At 40.7% G+C, this 13,844-nt stretch overlaps 1 protein-coding gene across 1 annotated transcript in view; it reads left to right on the top strand.

The window, feature by feature from the left end:
* Nucleotides 1–807: 807 nt before the first annotated feature.
* The window catches only part of TRAPPC3L (trafficking protein particle complex subunit 3L), a gene marked incomplete at its 5' end in the record, with an annotated part of 32,100 nt that continues 19,063 nt past the window's right edge, over nt 808–13,844 (top strand). The window contains 2 exons of the mRNA XM_081093576.1: nt 808–1,058; nt 4,764–4,863. Of these exons, the coding sequence (XP_080949702.1) occupies nt 808–1,058; nt 4,764–4,863 (351 nt within the window). The remainder of the gene's footprint in view (nt 1,059–4,763; nt 4,864–13,844) is intronic.

Raw genomic sequence — 13,844 nt, forward strand, 5'->3', positions numbered from 1 at the left:
TGACCTTTCATGAAAATACGTAATTATGCACAAGATAAGATTGGTTTCAACAGAGGTAATCCCTAGTACCGCCATCTTCCACCCACTTTACTCAGAACATGCCTTCTTTTGTGCACGTCAGCGATAACTGCTGTGTGGGGGGGGGGGGGGGAGGGGGGGGGCCCTGCAGTCTCCGGCTTCATCCCGGCTCTGCCAGCTGCTGGCTAGTTGGGCAAGTCACTCATTCCTCCTGAGGCCCCATCCCCTCCTCTGTAGGACTGAGAGCATTGGAATAAATTATCTCTAATATCCCCTTTCCATTCTTGATAGTATTCATGGTAGACGCAAAACAGAGACTTTCTAAAATGGATTGATTGTGCTTTGTGTTGTTTCCGTATTTTCAACCTATCTATGCAAAACCAAACCTAAATTATCTGCAGTTTCAGTTTTAATTTTTAATTCACTCTGAATATAAGGCATATTTTGGAGATCTATAAGGAAGTACAAGTTCTCTCTTTTTTCTAAGTATAAAGAACAAAACCATAAATTTCCTGCTGCAGTTGGATTCATCCCAATGGTCTTCCTGGCAGGTCTGGAACCCATTGGGAAGTATGCAGACTCATGAGAAGTCTCACCCAGTTATGCCTCCAACTGAAAACATGGACAGCATCTACCAAAGGCCATTCTAGAACAACAGGAATTTATACTAGCAATTACTATTTCTTCAGAAACTTTCTCCATGAAAATAATATTGCAAGTTATACCATACAAACAAATGCAGAGAAAGATTTCTTATGTTAAGAAATTAATTTTATTTCATAGCCCCCCATGCCCCCGCCGCCCCCAGCAATGTATGCAAATATGGGTAGAATGGAGAGTGGAAGAGTGAACAGACCCTCTGGAAGTCTGCATCCAACTAAGAGCCAGAGCAGTGTATTATTTGTAACAGCCTATAACGTGAAACTACCCATTTTTCTCCAGAACAAAGATCTCTTTGTCCTAACCTATGGAGCTCTGGTTGCCCAACTGTGCAAGGATTATGAAAAAGATGAAGATGTGAATACATATTTGGATAAAATGTAAGTAGAAGTCTTTCATTCTTGTGGAATGTGCATTGTTTCTTAGCATCCTCTGCATTTTCCCCACCCTGACTTCTCTTGCTCCACCCCACTGGCTCATCTTCTATCTGAATAAATAACATCTTAAGGCTAGACATCATTTCTGCCAGCTGACATTTGGGTTGTCATAAAGTATAAGAGTGGGAAGGGACTTTTCCCATGTATATCAGGCATGGAATGTTTTCTTTTTAGTTGGAAATCATTTCTTTGCTAGTCATTTATAAGCAAAGGAGGTGGTAAAACACTTTTTTTCTTTTAACATGATGGATCATCAAATTTGATTTTTTTCAGAAAGCTTTTGTTCTAACATAACTCCTTCCACTAACTATATATATATATATATGTATATATGTATATGTATATATATATATGCGTACATAAGCATAGACTGTCTGTGGAAAGATACGCAAAAAGCTACTAATGGACCCTTGCAGGTGTCTCCATTGGTTGGAGCATCGTGCGGTACACCAAAAGGGTACAAGTTTGATCTTCAGTTGGGTCGCATGTCTCTCTCTCTCTCTCTCTCTCTCTCTCTCTCTCTCTCTCTCTCTCCTCTCTCTCTCCCCTCTCCCTTCCCTTCCACTCTGAAAAATCAATGGGGAAAATATCCTCAGGTGAGGATTATAAAAAAAAACATATATGTATTCTATATAATAAAATCCTAATATGCAAATCAACCAAACAGGGGAACAACTGATCGCTATGATGCGCACTGACCACCGGGGAGCAGATGCTCAACACAGGAGCTGCCCCCTGGTGGTCAGTGCGCTCCTACAGGGGGAGCACTGCTTAGCCAGAAGCTGGGCTCATGACTGGCAAGCGCAGTGGTGGTGGCAGGAGCCTCTCCCACCTTCACAGCAGTGCTAAGGACCCCTCAGGGGATGTCCACCTAAGCCAGCAGGCGGACATCCCCCAAGGGTTCCTGGACTGTGAGAGGGTCCAGGCCGGGTTGAGAAACCCTCCCCCGCCCCCCACCCCCAGTGCATGAATGTTGTGCACCAGGCCTTCTCTCTCTCTCTCTCTCTCTCTCTCTCTCTCTATATATATATATATATACATAGTTAGTGGAACCAACTTCTTCCATTTTAAATGCTCATTATTCTTGTCTTTATTAATGGAGATTCCTTTTGCACAAATTCAGCCTTTAAATTTCTCAGGATAATTATATGAACATTATGTTATTGCTCAATAATAAAATATCTGTCGGCCATGGCCAGGTAACTCAGTTGGTTGTCCCTATAGGCCAAGGTTTCAGGGCACATGCAAGAAACAACAAATGAATGCATAAATAAGTGAAATAGCAAATCAATGTTTCTCTTTCTCTCCTCTCTTTTCTCTTTCTAGAGTTGATAAATAAAAATAAAAAATAATAAAATATCTGTCAACATTTTTAAACTTCTTAATTATGGGTTCTGAAAAGGGTTCTAACAGGACAATGACTGAAAAATCTGTAGAAGATTTAATCAGACAGGTTGAATGGGAAATTTAGCCTAGCTGAGTTGAGCATTTTAGAGCTTTTAAAAAGGGTTCACTGTATTTTCAGTTAGAGTACAGGAAAAAACAAACAAACCATAAAATAAATATTAACTATTTTTTTCTCTCAAAACCTTGTTTTTTCTTTCTTTTTTATGTGCTTATTATTTTTTTTTCTATTAGAAAGTTCTTTTTCATTGTCCTGTATTTATTTTGATCAGTGTACTTCTTTTTTTTTTTTCATTTCTTCTTAATTAGTCAGAAGCACTTCCTTGGCTAAACTGTCAGTAAGAGTGGGAGCTGCGTAAGCTATTTTACACTCGGGTCACGCTGCAACCCGCCGCATAGAGTGTCCAGAAGTTACAGCATTTTATTTAGCTTATGTTAGATTTGCATGTTGTGGGGAACATAGGTAGAAAATACAGAAATTCGCTTATTTGACTAAAAAAAAATTATCTCTGGTTAGCTACTACTTGAGTGCACATTTTAACAAATATGAATGAAATATTAGTTAAAGAATAAATTTTGAGAGGCTGCCAAAAGGACTTGCCTTAAGAAACACAATAATTTACATCTGGATATCTTTAATAGCTTCTGCATCTTACATTTTTAATTTGATATATAAGTAAACAAAATATCTACTTTGCAGAAGCAAACCCTTTGACTGAAGCAAGATATATGTGTATATATGGCGCTGACCATAACGTTCTGGCTTCCCGTCACTATTCCCAGTGGCCAAGCCTGTGTGTATGCATAAAAATTAGAAACACTGAGAACATTTTTAAAATCCTGGTACAACTATTTCTGTGAAGTATACTTTCTGTTTTTAAAAAGTCTATTCTGTGAGAACTTCCTGACTAGAATCACAAAACATTTGTCTTGAAAGGCAAGTAAGCTAAATTTAATATCGCCATCCACTCAGAAAAATTAATAGAATATCGCTAGATTTAGTGAATTAATGAGCACTCTGACATCAAATCTGTCTCCCCCCTTCTTAGACCCTAGGAGCAAATATTGCCTCTACAAACTTTGGTGTCTTTATCCTGTTGGGTGTTCTGTTGCTCCATTCAAATCATTTCCCTGGTTTACGCACATGTTGCTGTGAAATGAAAAGCCCGGTTTTGTGTCAGTGGTTTGGCAAAGGAAGTCTTGTTCTTCTTTATTTCCACCATGAAGGTCATATTTCCTCAACTAGATTGAAAGTTCTTAGGCTGATCTTGCTGAAGGTGTCTGCTAGCCATCTTAGCCACATACTCAGGTCACATCTCAATAAAATGCTTTCACAATTGTACTGCAAGTACTACTCAAGCTATTCGTTGTGAGGTAGAGCTATTACAAATATTTTCTCCCAAGTCCCACAGATTCAGTTTCCCTGAAATGAAAAAATGAATTTTCTGAACTTGGCTCTGTTTTCTTTTCACAAAAACTCAGAGTTCTAGCTGTTGACATCTACACTAGCAACAAAAATTGATTTTTCTATTCCCCTCATCCCCTCCTTCTAGAGCCCACCCCAGGCATGCCTGCCCTCCTACCACAAAAACTCTGCTAAGAGAAGAATGAGCATCTAGGTACCACACCTGTAGCAGACCACAGGTTAACTGACCCTCATTCTCAACAGCTAATGATGAGAAAGTTAGTTGCTAATGAGAAACATTAGGCCACAAACACCAACCAGCCTTATTTACCTTTAGAGTGCAAAGCCAAGTTTGGGCCATCCTTGACTCCTCAAATTCCTTTGCTTGTAGATTAGTTAATATTCCCTGGATGTGCTGCAGAGAGAGGAGGAGGAGGAGGAGGAGGAGGAGGAGGAGGAGGAGGAGGAGGAGGAAAAGGAGGAGGAGGAGGAGGGGGGGGGAAAGAGGAGGAGAGAGATTTGTTGTTCCACTTATTTATGCATTCATTGGTTGATTCTTGTATGTGCCCTGACTGGAGATGGAACTTGCAACCTAGGTGTATCAGGACAACTCTGTAACCCACTGAGCTACCCGGCCAGGGCCTTGTTGCCCTCTGTTTCTGTGGTCTGTGGGGCAAATAAGAAGCCCACTGTTAAATAGCCATTTGACTTGTCACGTTAGGTTTAGTTTGTAATCCAGTTGGCAAGTGCTAACTAGATGAATCCATTCTTAAACACTGACAAACTTAGCACTAAGTACTCAAATATTATTTCCAGACCAGTCTTTCCTTCATCCACAGGGGATACGGCATTGGAACGCGGCTGGTGGAAGATTTTTTGGCTCGATCTTGTGTGGGACGATGCCACAGTTATTCAGAAATTACAGACATAATTGCCCAGGTAAGAGCATTTTCAGCTCTGTCAATATGTTTTGAAACCCTTTGATTCATCCTGAGTTTGGTGGTTTTCTGCTCTGATTGAAGAGGTTCCATCTGTATCCATTATTAGGTGAGAAGAGAGAGGATTCCGATCAAAAAGCATTTTATTTCAGCACAGAGATAAAGCTATTGAGAACACAGATAAATGCTTCCAGGCATTTAAGCATCTATCGATTTTTCTGACCAAGTGGTATGTGTCCCACACTGGGGAAAACGTTTTAGAAGGTAAGCAGAAGGGAAGTGTAATAAGGCAGCCTTATAACACACAGGCCCAGAACCAATTTCTTCATGTAATCATTTTCAGCAGGTGGAAGGAGGTAGTCTTTGCCTGTGTCAGAGAACCTTGTAGCCATTTCATTCCAGAACAAGTGTTTTCCCAAGAGAAAAAGGAAGCTTCCTATAAATGTATGTGCTCTAAGAACTTTCACAGCCCCGAGAGGCAGCTTGGAATCATCTGGGACTAGATCAAATTTTCGATAGAAGATGAGATTGGGAAATGCATCCTTAGCCAGAATTCCTTGCCTTGTTCATTTGTGAGACATCTGCGTGGATAAGAGATATTTATGTGGTCCAGGAATGCTGCCTCCACGTTTTCACAACTGACCAATTTAGTTAGTCTCATTCTTCTTTTCTCTCGTCACCCTTGATGGGGTCATCCATTGTCATATTGACTCTTCACATTAGTGTCAATAATAGTTCTACATAGCGGTTTGTGATTTTAACTGCAGCTTTACATATTTTTTGTCTTTCATTTTTACAGTATTCCTGTGAAGCAGGCAGACTAGGAGTTCTTAGCCCCACTTTCCAGATAAGCAAACAGAGCCCCAGAAAGAATTTGATAAACATTAAATACTAGTATATGTGAAAAATATTGTACATTAAAAAAATAATCCAAATGAAAGGTTTTCCCATTTGTTGTTAGTCTTACTTTTATTATTTCATCCCTAGTGAATCATATATTTGAAATTAAAATCTAGGCTTTCTCATAACAGTGGACATAAGACACTGTGGGGTAGGGGAGGCCAGAGGATTGTCAAGGGCGGGGAAAAAAAAAGGACACATATGTAATACCCTTTGTAATACTTTAAGCAATAAAACAATAAAAAATAAAATAAAATAAAATCTAGGCTTTCTAGTCTTAGGGTAGTGAGTTTACCACACTACTAAACAGGTTATATTTTTTTCTCTCTTTCCATATTTGCAGCCTAAAATTAAGATCCTGAGGCAGTAGTTTGTAACATGAAATAGATTTTCACCAAACCAGTTCTATGGGCAATACTACAAGAATATGAGCTGTTTTGATGGAAAGCAAATATTCACAATATATAAATGTAGGTGGTTGTGTCCTATTTCTGTAAAAAGTGCCATTGGAATATTGATGGGGACTGTCTTGAATTTATAGATCACTTGGGGTAGTATGGATATTTTAATAATATTAAGTTACCCAATCCATGGACACAGGATGTCATTCCATTTGTTTGTGTCTAATTTCTTTCATCAATGTTTTATAGTTTCCAGTAAGTGAGTCTTTCACCTCCTTAATTAAGTTTATTCCTAGTATTTTATCCTTTTTTTGGTGCTATTGTAATAAGATTGTTTCCTTAATTTCTTTTTTGAATAGTTTATTGGTAGTGTGTAGAAACACAACTCATTTTTGTTTGTTGATTTTGTATCCTGCAACTTTTCTGAAATAATTTCTTAGTTTTAACAGTTTCTGTGTGTGTGTGTGTGTGTGTGTGTGTGTGTAGTCGTTAGGATTTTCTACATATAAGATCATATCATCTGCAGAAAGATAATTTTACATCTTTCTTTCCAATGTGGATGCCTTTTATTTCTTTTTTCTTACCTTGTTGATCTGGCTAGGACTTCCAGAACTGTGTTGAGCAGGAGTGAAGCTTGCAATTTTTCACCGTTGAATATAGCAAAGGGGAATGGATAATCTCTTTCACAAATGGTTCTGGGAAAACTGGACATCCACACACAAAAGAATGGAATTGGACCCTTACCCTAGAGCAGTGATGTCGAAACTTTTGAGCTCGGCGTGTCAGCATTTTGGAAAACCCTAACTTAACTCCGGTGCCGTGTCACATATAGAAATTTTTTGATATTTGCAACCATAGTAAAACAAAGACTTATATTTTTGATATTTATTTTATATATTTAAATGCCATTTAACAAAGAAAAATTAACCAAAAAAATGAGTTCACGTGTCACCTCTGACACACGTGTCATAGGCTCGCCATCACTGTCCTAGAGTATACACAAAAATCAACTCAAAATGGATTCAAAACTTCCACTCTTATTGCAAGTTTCCTTCTTACCAATGAAGAGAATACGTTGCCACCCTCACCCTTCTTTTGTGCAGAGGGGTTGTCTCGCGGTCTTTGCACTTTCCTTCAAAGGCCTGGTTTCCTCCCCCTTAATAATTTTCACTTCTCCAGCAAAATGTTCTTTCACATGTGGGAATGATGTCACCCAATCCAGGAGCATGTGAACGCAGATGAAGGGTCAGGTTTTAGTTATGATTCACCACGGATGCTTTGCTTATAATTCGCTTTCATTAAAAGGTCTGGCCTTTGGCTGCACTGTCTCATCCATCCTTGTAGTCTCTGCTCAGAGGAGGTGGATGTCAGATGTGAGCGTCAGCTTTATAGACAAGTGGGCAAGATCAGAGGAGGCTTAGTGCGGCCTGGGTAGCATAGCAGGAACAGGAGCAGACCCCGATGGTTGTGACTTGTTTGGCCGCCCTCCCAGGCCACACATTTAGACAGAGCACTGGCATTGTCCTGGTTGAGTACTTCATCTGCACATCGTGGCCGCCACAGAACTCGTGATCTCTGTCCTGGTTCCAGAGAAGGGAAGAGAGGGAAGCAGAGAAAGAAGAAGAAAGCCATGTCCAGATGAGTGAAGTGAGTCATCTAAGAGCTAGTTACTGAAAGACTATACGTAGGAACAGGCTCTGCTCTACACTCCTCTGCCTCTGGGAGAGGACAACCATGTGACTTCATATATTACTAACACCCCCCTCTCGTTTTCCTCACTTTGCCTTTTCCAAGGGGAAAGTAACTCTATCACTAAGCTTCTGATAATTTTTTTGGACAGGCTTTAGACCTCAAATTGCACCATCTAGTGGTATAAAAACAAATCCCATGACAGAGACCAAATTATATTCAGTCAGCTTTATCTGTATATATAAAACCCTAATATGCCAATAAACCGAACGGCAGAACAACTGAACAACCGAACAACCAGTCACTATGACGTGCGCTGACCACCAAGGGGCGCATGCAGAACATGGTGAGCATCGGCAGCAGGTGGCAGAGCGCCGAACATGGCGGGTGTCAGCCCCAGCGGGATGGTGGAGCAGGTAAGCAGGGGCACCAGACCAAGGTGGGGAGCCGGTCGCTGTCATCAGGGAGAGCCTCTGGTGGTTAACAAAAATTCTTTGCTCCCGGGAGCCGCGGTCCTGCCTGGCACTAGCACCTGCTGCCAGCACCAGCCCCGCTCACACCCGCTGCTGGCTCCCGGCGCTGGCCCTGATCGCTCAGCGCTGTCAGCAGGTGCAAGCAGCAGCTTCCAGCCCCGATCGCCCCTCAGGGCTTCTCCACCTCCCCCTGCTCCTGAGGGGCGATCGGGGCAGCAGCCGCCACTCACACCCACTGCTAGCGCTGGCCCCAATTGCTCCGCACCATCAGCGGGTGCGAGCGGGGCTGGCGCCATCAGTGTGTGGGAGCAGCAGCAGTGGGAGCAGGGCTGCTGGCAGAGAGGGGACCGGGGGCCACGGTGGGAGGGGCCAGGTGGGGGCACAGAGGATGGGCCGAGACCCGCCCCTGTGCCCGCTGCAGCCTTGCGGCCCACAGTTCCTTTCAAGGTGCACAAATTTGTGGACTGGGCCCCTAGTATTCCATATAAAGAAGGGATGGCAGGCTAATTCTAAAGCCATCTTCCTGCAACATTAAAAGGTATTTATTTTTATTTTTCAATTATAATTCGCAGTCAATATTATTTTCTTTTAGTTTCAGGTGTACACCCACATAGTGGTTAGACAATCGTATACTTTACAAAGTGAGCCCCCCAATATTTCAACTACCCACCGACAAAAAGGTATTCATTTTTAAATTGTGTTATTATCATATTTAAATCTGCTTTTTGTAGTGATTGTCTCAAAATACAACACATTTTAAATAAGACATATAACAAATTGTTAGCATTATAAAATGATATTTTAAAAAACTAGTAATACAGAGATTTTCTGAAGAAAAGTTCAAAGTAATTCCCACTTATTATCTATTTCTTCCGTGCAAGAGCTTTGTGAAGTAGAGAGCATCTATCATTAGCCCCATTTTACTCATGATGTAATTAAGCCTTAGATGACATCACCAGAGACAGGTAGAAAAGCCAGCTTACACTTTATTTCTCTGACCTGATTCCAGTGCTTTTTTAAAAAATATAATTGTTCCTCTAAAACATACCTTTGAAGATTTTCTCCTGCTATGGTCATTGTTTCGAGAAAAATGAAAATGTGGAATTTGCAGCAGAGTTACCTTAGCTGATTTTAGTTGTAATAACGAAATATTAGAGAGTTTAACTATAATTTAACAGGAACAACTCTCTTTCAGTTTGTTATAAGGACAAGTAGAAAATGCAATTGTACCTCTCTCTGGTTTAAGGTCTAAAAAACACCTCCTGAGATACATAAAAATATTTTTTCAGGGTTTCCAAACACATTGATGATGAAGTTGTCTTATTAGGAGAAGCTAATTAGAGAAAAACTTGATCAATAAAATACAAATGTTCAGAAAGGCTAGGCTTGACAAGAACTAGGATAGTGCTGCCTTTTAAAAGTAACTTAAACGCAAGGAGCTCTGATGCTCGCCAGATTCAGAGCAGCGGTGTAACCAAATCCAGTGCGGCAGAGAGGGAAAGGGAGGAGTCCTCATCCCGCTCAGCCCCGTTCCCTCGGTGAGCCCCTGAGAAAGTCGCTGAGCAGGGCTGAAACTCAGTTTCCATACCTGTCACATGAGGCCTCTTCCAGCTAAAGTTCTCCTGAATTTCAGGGATTGCTTTCTCTAGCTAAAATCTGGACACCGAACTATCATTATAAACAGCTGAGCGTCCTGGATGTGACTTCCAAGGTCTCCTCCAAAGCGTTCATACTTTCCAGTTACTGACAGTGTTACCAGCTGCTCGGCCCAGCGTGGACAAGCTTCTCACTGTCAGGCCAATGTCATGAGGATGGTTGTGCTGAGGGGCACAGAGGGACTTCATAATTTTTCAGGATAAACATCACATCATTGGTATTGTCACGGCAGAATGAAATTTTAAAACACAACACAAAATATATTCAAAATATAAAGATACTTTTAAAACTCGAAATTCTGATCTTTATGTTAAAAAATTGGAACCCAATATGTTGTACATGTTGGAAATTCTGGAAAGCAAAAATGCGATATTTTCCTTTTGATAGTATGCATTGAAACTTTGCCTTAATTAAATGCTATAAACAATGATGTTTTGTGTGTGTGAGAGTGATATAAAATCAATGAAATAGTCGAAAGGAAATGTTCATAGGAGGCAAAAAAAGGAAAAGAAAAATGCCTAAAGCGGGGAAGGAAATCTAAACGGTGAATATTATATGCATGAACTCTAGAGCAAGATTTAGGAGTATAATCCAGAAAGGAATCTCAATGCCAGAGGGATTTTTTAAAACTAGGGAATCATTTTTATTTATAAACTGCTCTATAAACTGCTCTATGTAAGGTGAGAGTTGAGTCTATACAGAAGGGTTCCAGCAAACCACTAGTCATACTTCTTTTGTCCTAATTCTGATCTGAATGCACAAAACTGCCATGGCTGAATTTATTCAAGTTATTCAAATGCTTTGAAGCCTAAAACCCCCAACTCACAGAGTATTGGCAGCTCCATGCCATGGAAGTGCAATCTCCATCCAGGTTTGTGCCGGGGTCCAACCCCAGCAGGTCCAGGGGTCCCCAAAGGTGTAGACGGAGTCGGCGAAGAAGGAAGGACACGGAGATAGTGTTCAGTTGATCAGCAGCCTAGCCAGGATCTCCAGCCAAGTTCTGGTCAGGATCTCCAGTGAAGTTCTGGTTAGGATCTCCAGCCAGGTTCTGTGTCCATGTTGTCTTGCTAGGTTCTCCAGCCAGGTTCTCCAGGTTCTCCAGCCAGGTTCTGTAGCCATGTTCCCTCACTAGGTTCTCCAGTCAGGTTCTGTCCAGGTTCTCCAGCCAGGTTCAGTCACCAGGTTCTAGTCAGGTTCTCTTGCCAATTTCTGTAGTCAGGTTCAGTCCAGGATCTTTTGCCATGTTCTCTCGCTAGGTTCTGTCTCTAGGTTCTGAGGCCAGTTTCTGTCCAGGATCTTTTGCCATGTTCTCTCCAGCGAAGTTCTTTTGTCTCTAGAGAACGTTCTGTGTAGGTTCTGTGCCTAGGTTCTGTCTCTCTCTCTTGTCTCTAGCTGTCTTGTTACATCTGTATTTATACCAGTTGATTCAATCCTATCAATCTCTATTACAAAGGTTAGGGCGTTTCTTATCTCCATTCCAGGGAGTAAAGATTATGTAGCTTAAGCATGATTGTTTGTAGTTAAAGTGATTAATTACCCGCCTGGCACTTAGTTGAGAGGTTTTATTCCCTCCCTAACTTCAGGGGAAAATCCCTACCTGGGGAAACAACCTTTCTCAGAGACCTTGGTTAAAACACATAGTGCCAAGAAGGTGAGCAAACATATTAAGAACAGTATGCCATATATGCCAGGTCCCTTGAAACAGCAAGCATGGACCGGCTCCCGGCAGGTTTGTACTCAGAAGCACCGATTTAACACCTCAACAGGGACATTCAAATCTGACTTGATTAGACATTTTCAGAGGGGTGTGCCTTTCTTTTTTTAAAATATATTTTATTGATTTTTTTACAGAGAGGAAGGGAGAAGGATAGAGAGTTAGAAACATCGATGAGAGAGAAACGTCAATCAGATGCCTCCTGCACACCCCCTACTGGGGATGTGCCCACAACCAAAGTACATGTCCTTGACCGGAATTGAACCTAGGACCCTTCAGTCCGTAGGCTGACACTCCATCCACTGAGCCAAACCGGTTAGGGCAAGGGTGTGCCTTTCTTGAAGGAGAGTGAGTGAGGGCCCAGTCGGGAGACAGAAACCACACAATCATTTCAACAAGCAAAGTTTAATATAAAAACTTATTAACTATACAGGTGATTAGCTACTAAGAAAGAAAAAAAATATGCCAAAGAATTCCTTAGTGCTGAGAGAGAATACCCCAAAAAAGAAAACATTTTTTAAAATATATTTTTTTATTGCTCTCAGAGAGGAAGGGAGAGGGAGAGAGAGATAGAAAACATCAATGAGAGAGACTCATTGATGGGTTGTCTCCTGCACTCCCCCCTCCCACCCCCCGCACCCACAACTGGAAATCGAGCCTGCAACCTGGGCATGTGCCCTTATTGAAAATTGAACAAAGACCTCCTGGTTCATAGGTCGACGCTCAACCATTGAGCCATGCTGGTTGGGCAGCTCCTTTTGTATATATTTCTATTCCTCATCTAACTAAAGCAAAAGTGTTTTACAAAGAATAGAATAATACAGAGTTTTATTGAGTCATGGTAATATAAACAAACTTCGTTTGATTTGATACTTTATTGTATTATCCATTAAAGTTATCTTTCATTTCTGGGATATTTCATTTCCCCAACACGTCTGTAAGCTTTTCAAAGGGAAGAATAATTCCAGGGTTTGGCCCATCAGAACATTGTAGACATATGTTACATGTGACTGAATGGCAAACCAGAATATTGTAGACATATGTTACATGTTACTGAAGTGAATTTACAAAATGTTTGAAGATCTTACCACACATCTGTACGCTGTTGCTCCTCCTACTCTTTCCAGAAGAGGGCAGTAGTCCACATTCATCTCCAAATTAAAGTCTCCTACTCTTCACCTCGCACTTTAACACCCACCACTTGCAGCCCCCTTATTTCAACAGTACTTACTACTACATTGAAAATCCAAACCTGTCTGGTTGCTCACAGTAACAAATCCACAATAACAAGATTTGCACTGCAATGGAATTCTGGACAGGAAAATATCTGATTCTTATTAAACAATAGACAGTGAATTCATCTTGATAATTTTATTGAAACCCTTTATTTTCCCCCACTATTTATATGATTGTAGAAAATTGCAGGAGAGGTGGAGCCATTCTTGCTACACTAAAGTCAACTGTGATTGTAAAATGCAAGCATTAAATAGAATCAAATTACTAGATATTGCATTTCCCTTAACCTAATGGGCATATATCTCTTCCAATTTATTATGAGGCTAAATAGAAAATGCAATTATACCTCTCTCTGACTAAGATCTAAAAAAATCTTCTTAGTTACACAAAAATATTTTCGATGGTTTCAAACACATGCATAGCAACAGTTTTATTAAGAAAAGCTAATTAGACATAAATTAATCACTTCCATTTATTATGGGAAATATTTGAAATATAGCCTAAAATTCATCATGGAGCCAAATTGTGTTAGCTAGACCCCTTAGGTTGGAGTTACATCAGGCCATAGGGGTTTATTATAAGGATATCCTGGGACACCATAGCTAGGCTTCATGGGAGAACAGAAATTAGAAAATCCTTCGGTTTCCCTTGTCATCTCAGGAGCAGGCATTTGCACTTTCCCACCTACTTCACTCCTCCGCAGTTCTGGTGACTCAGCTATTCTCTGCTTCCTTTGCTCTTGCAACTAATTACTAAGATCTTCTTTAAATAATTTTTTTTTATTTTTCAATTATAGTTGACATATAATATGACATTAGTTTCAGTGTAGAACATAGCGATTAGACATTTATATGCCTGACAAAGTGATCACCCCAATACGCCCAGTACCATCTGACGCCGTAATATCATGCAC

The sequence above is a fragment of the Myotis nattereri genome, assembly GCF_964212035.1.
Source record: "Myotis nattereri genome assembly, chromosome: 6".
In the NCBI taxonomy this organism is placed as follows: domain Eukaryota; kingdom Metazoa; phylum Chordata; class Mammalia; order Chiroptera; family Vespertilionidae; genus Myotis; species Myotis nattereri.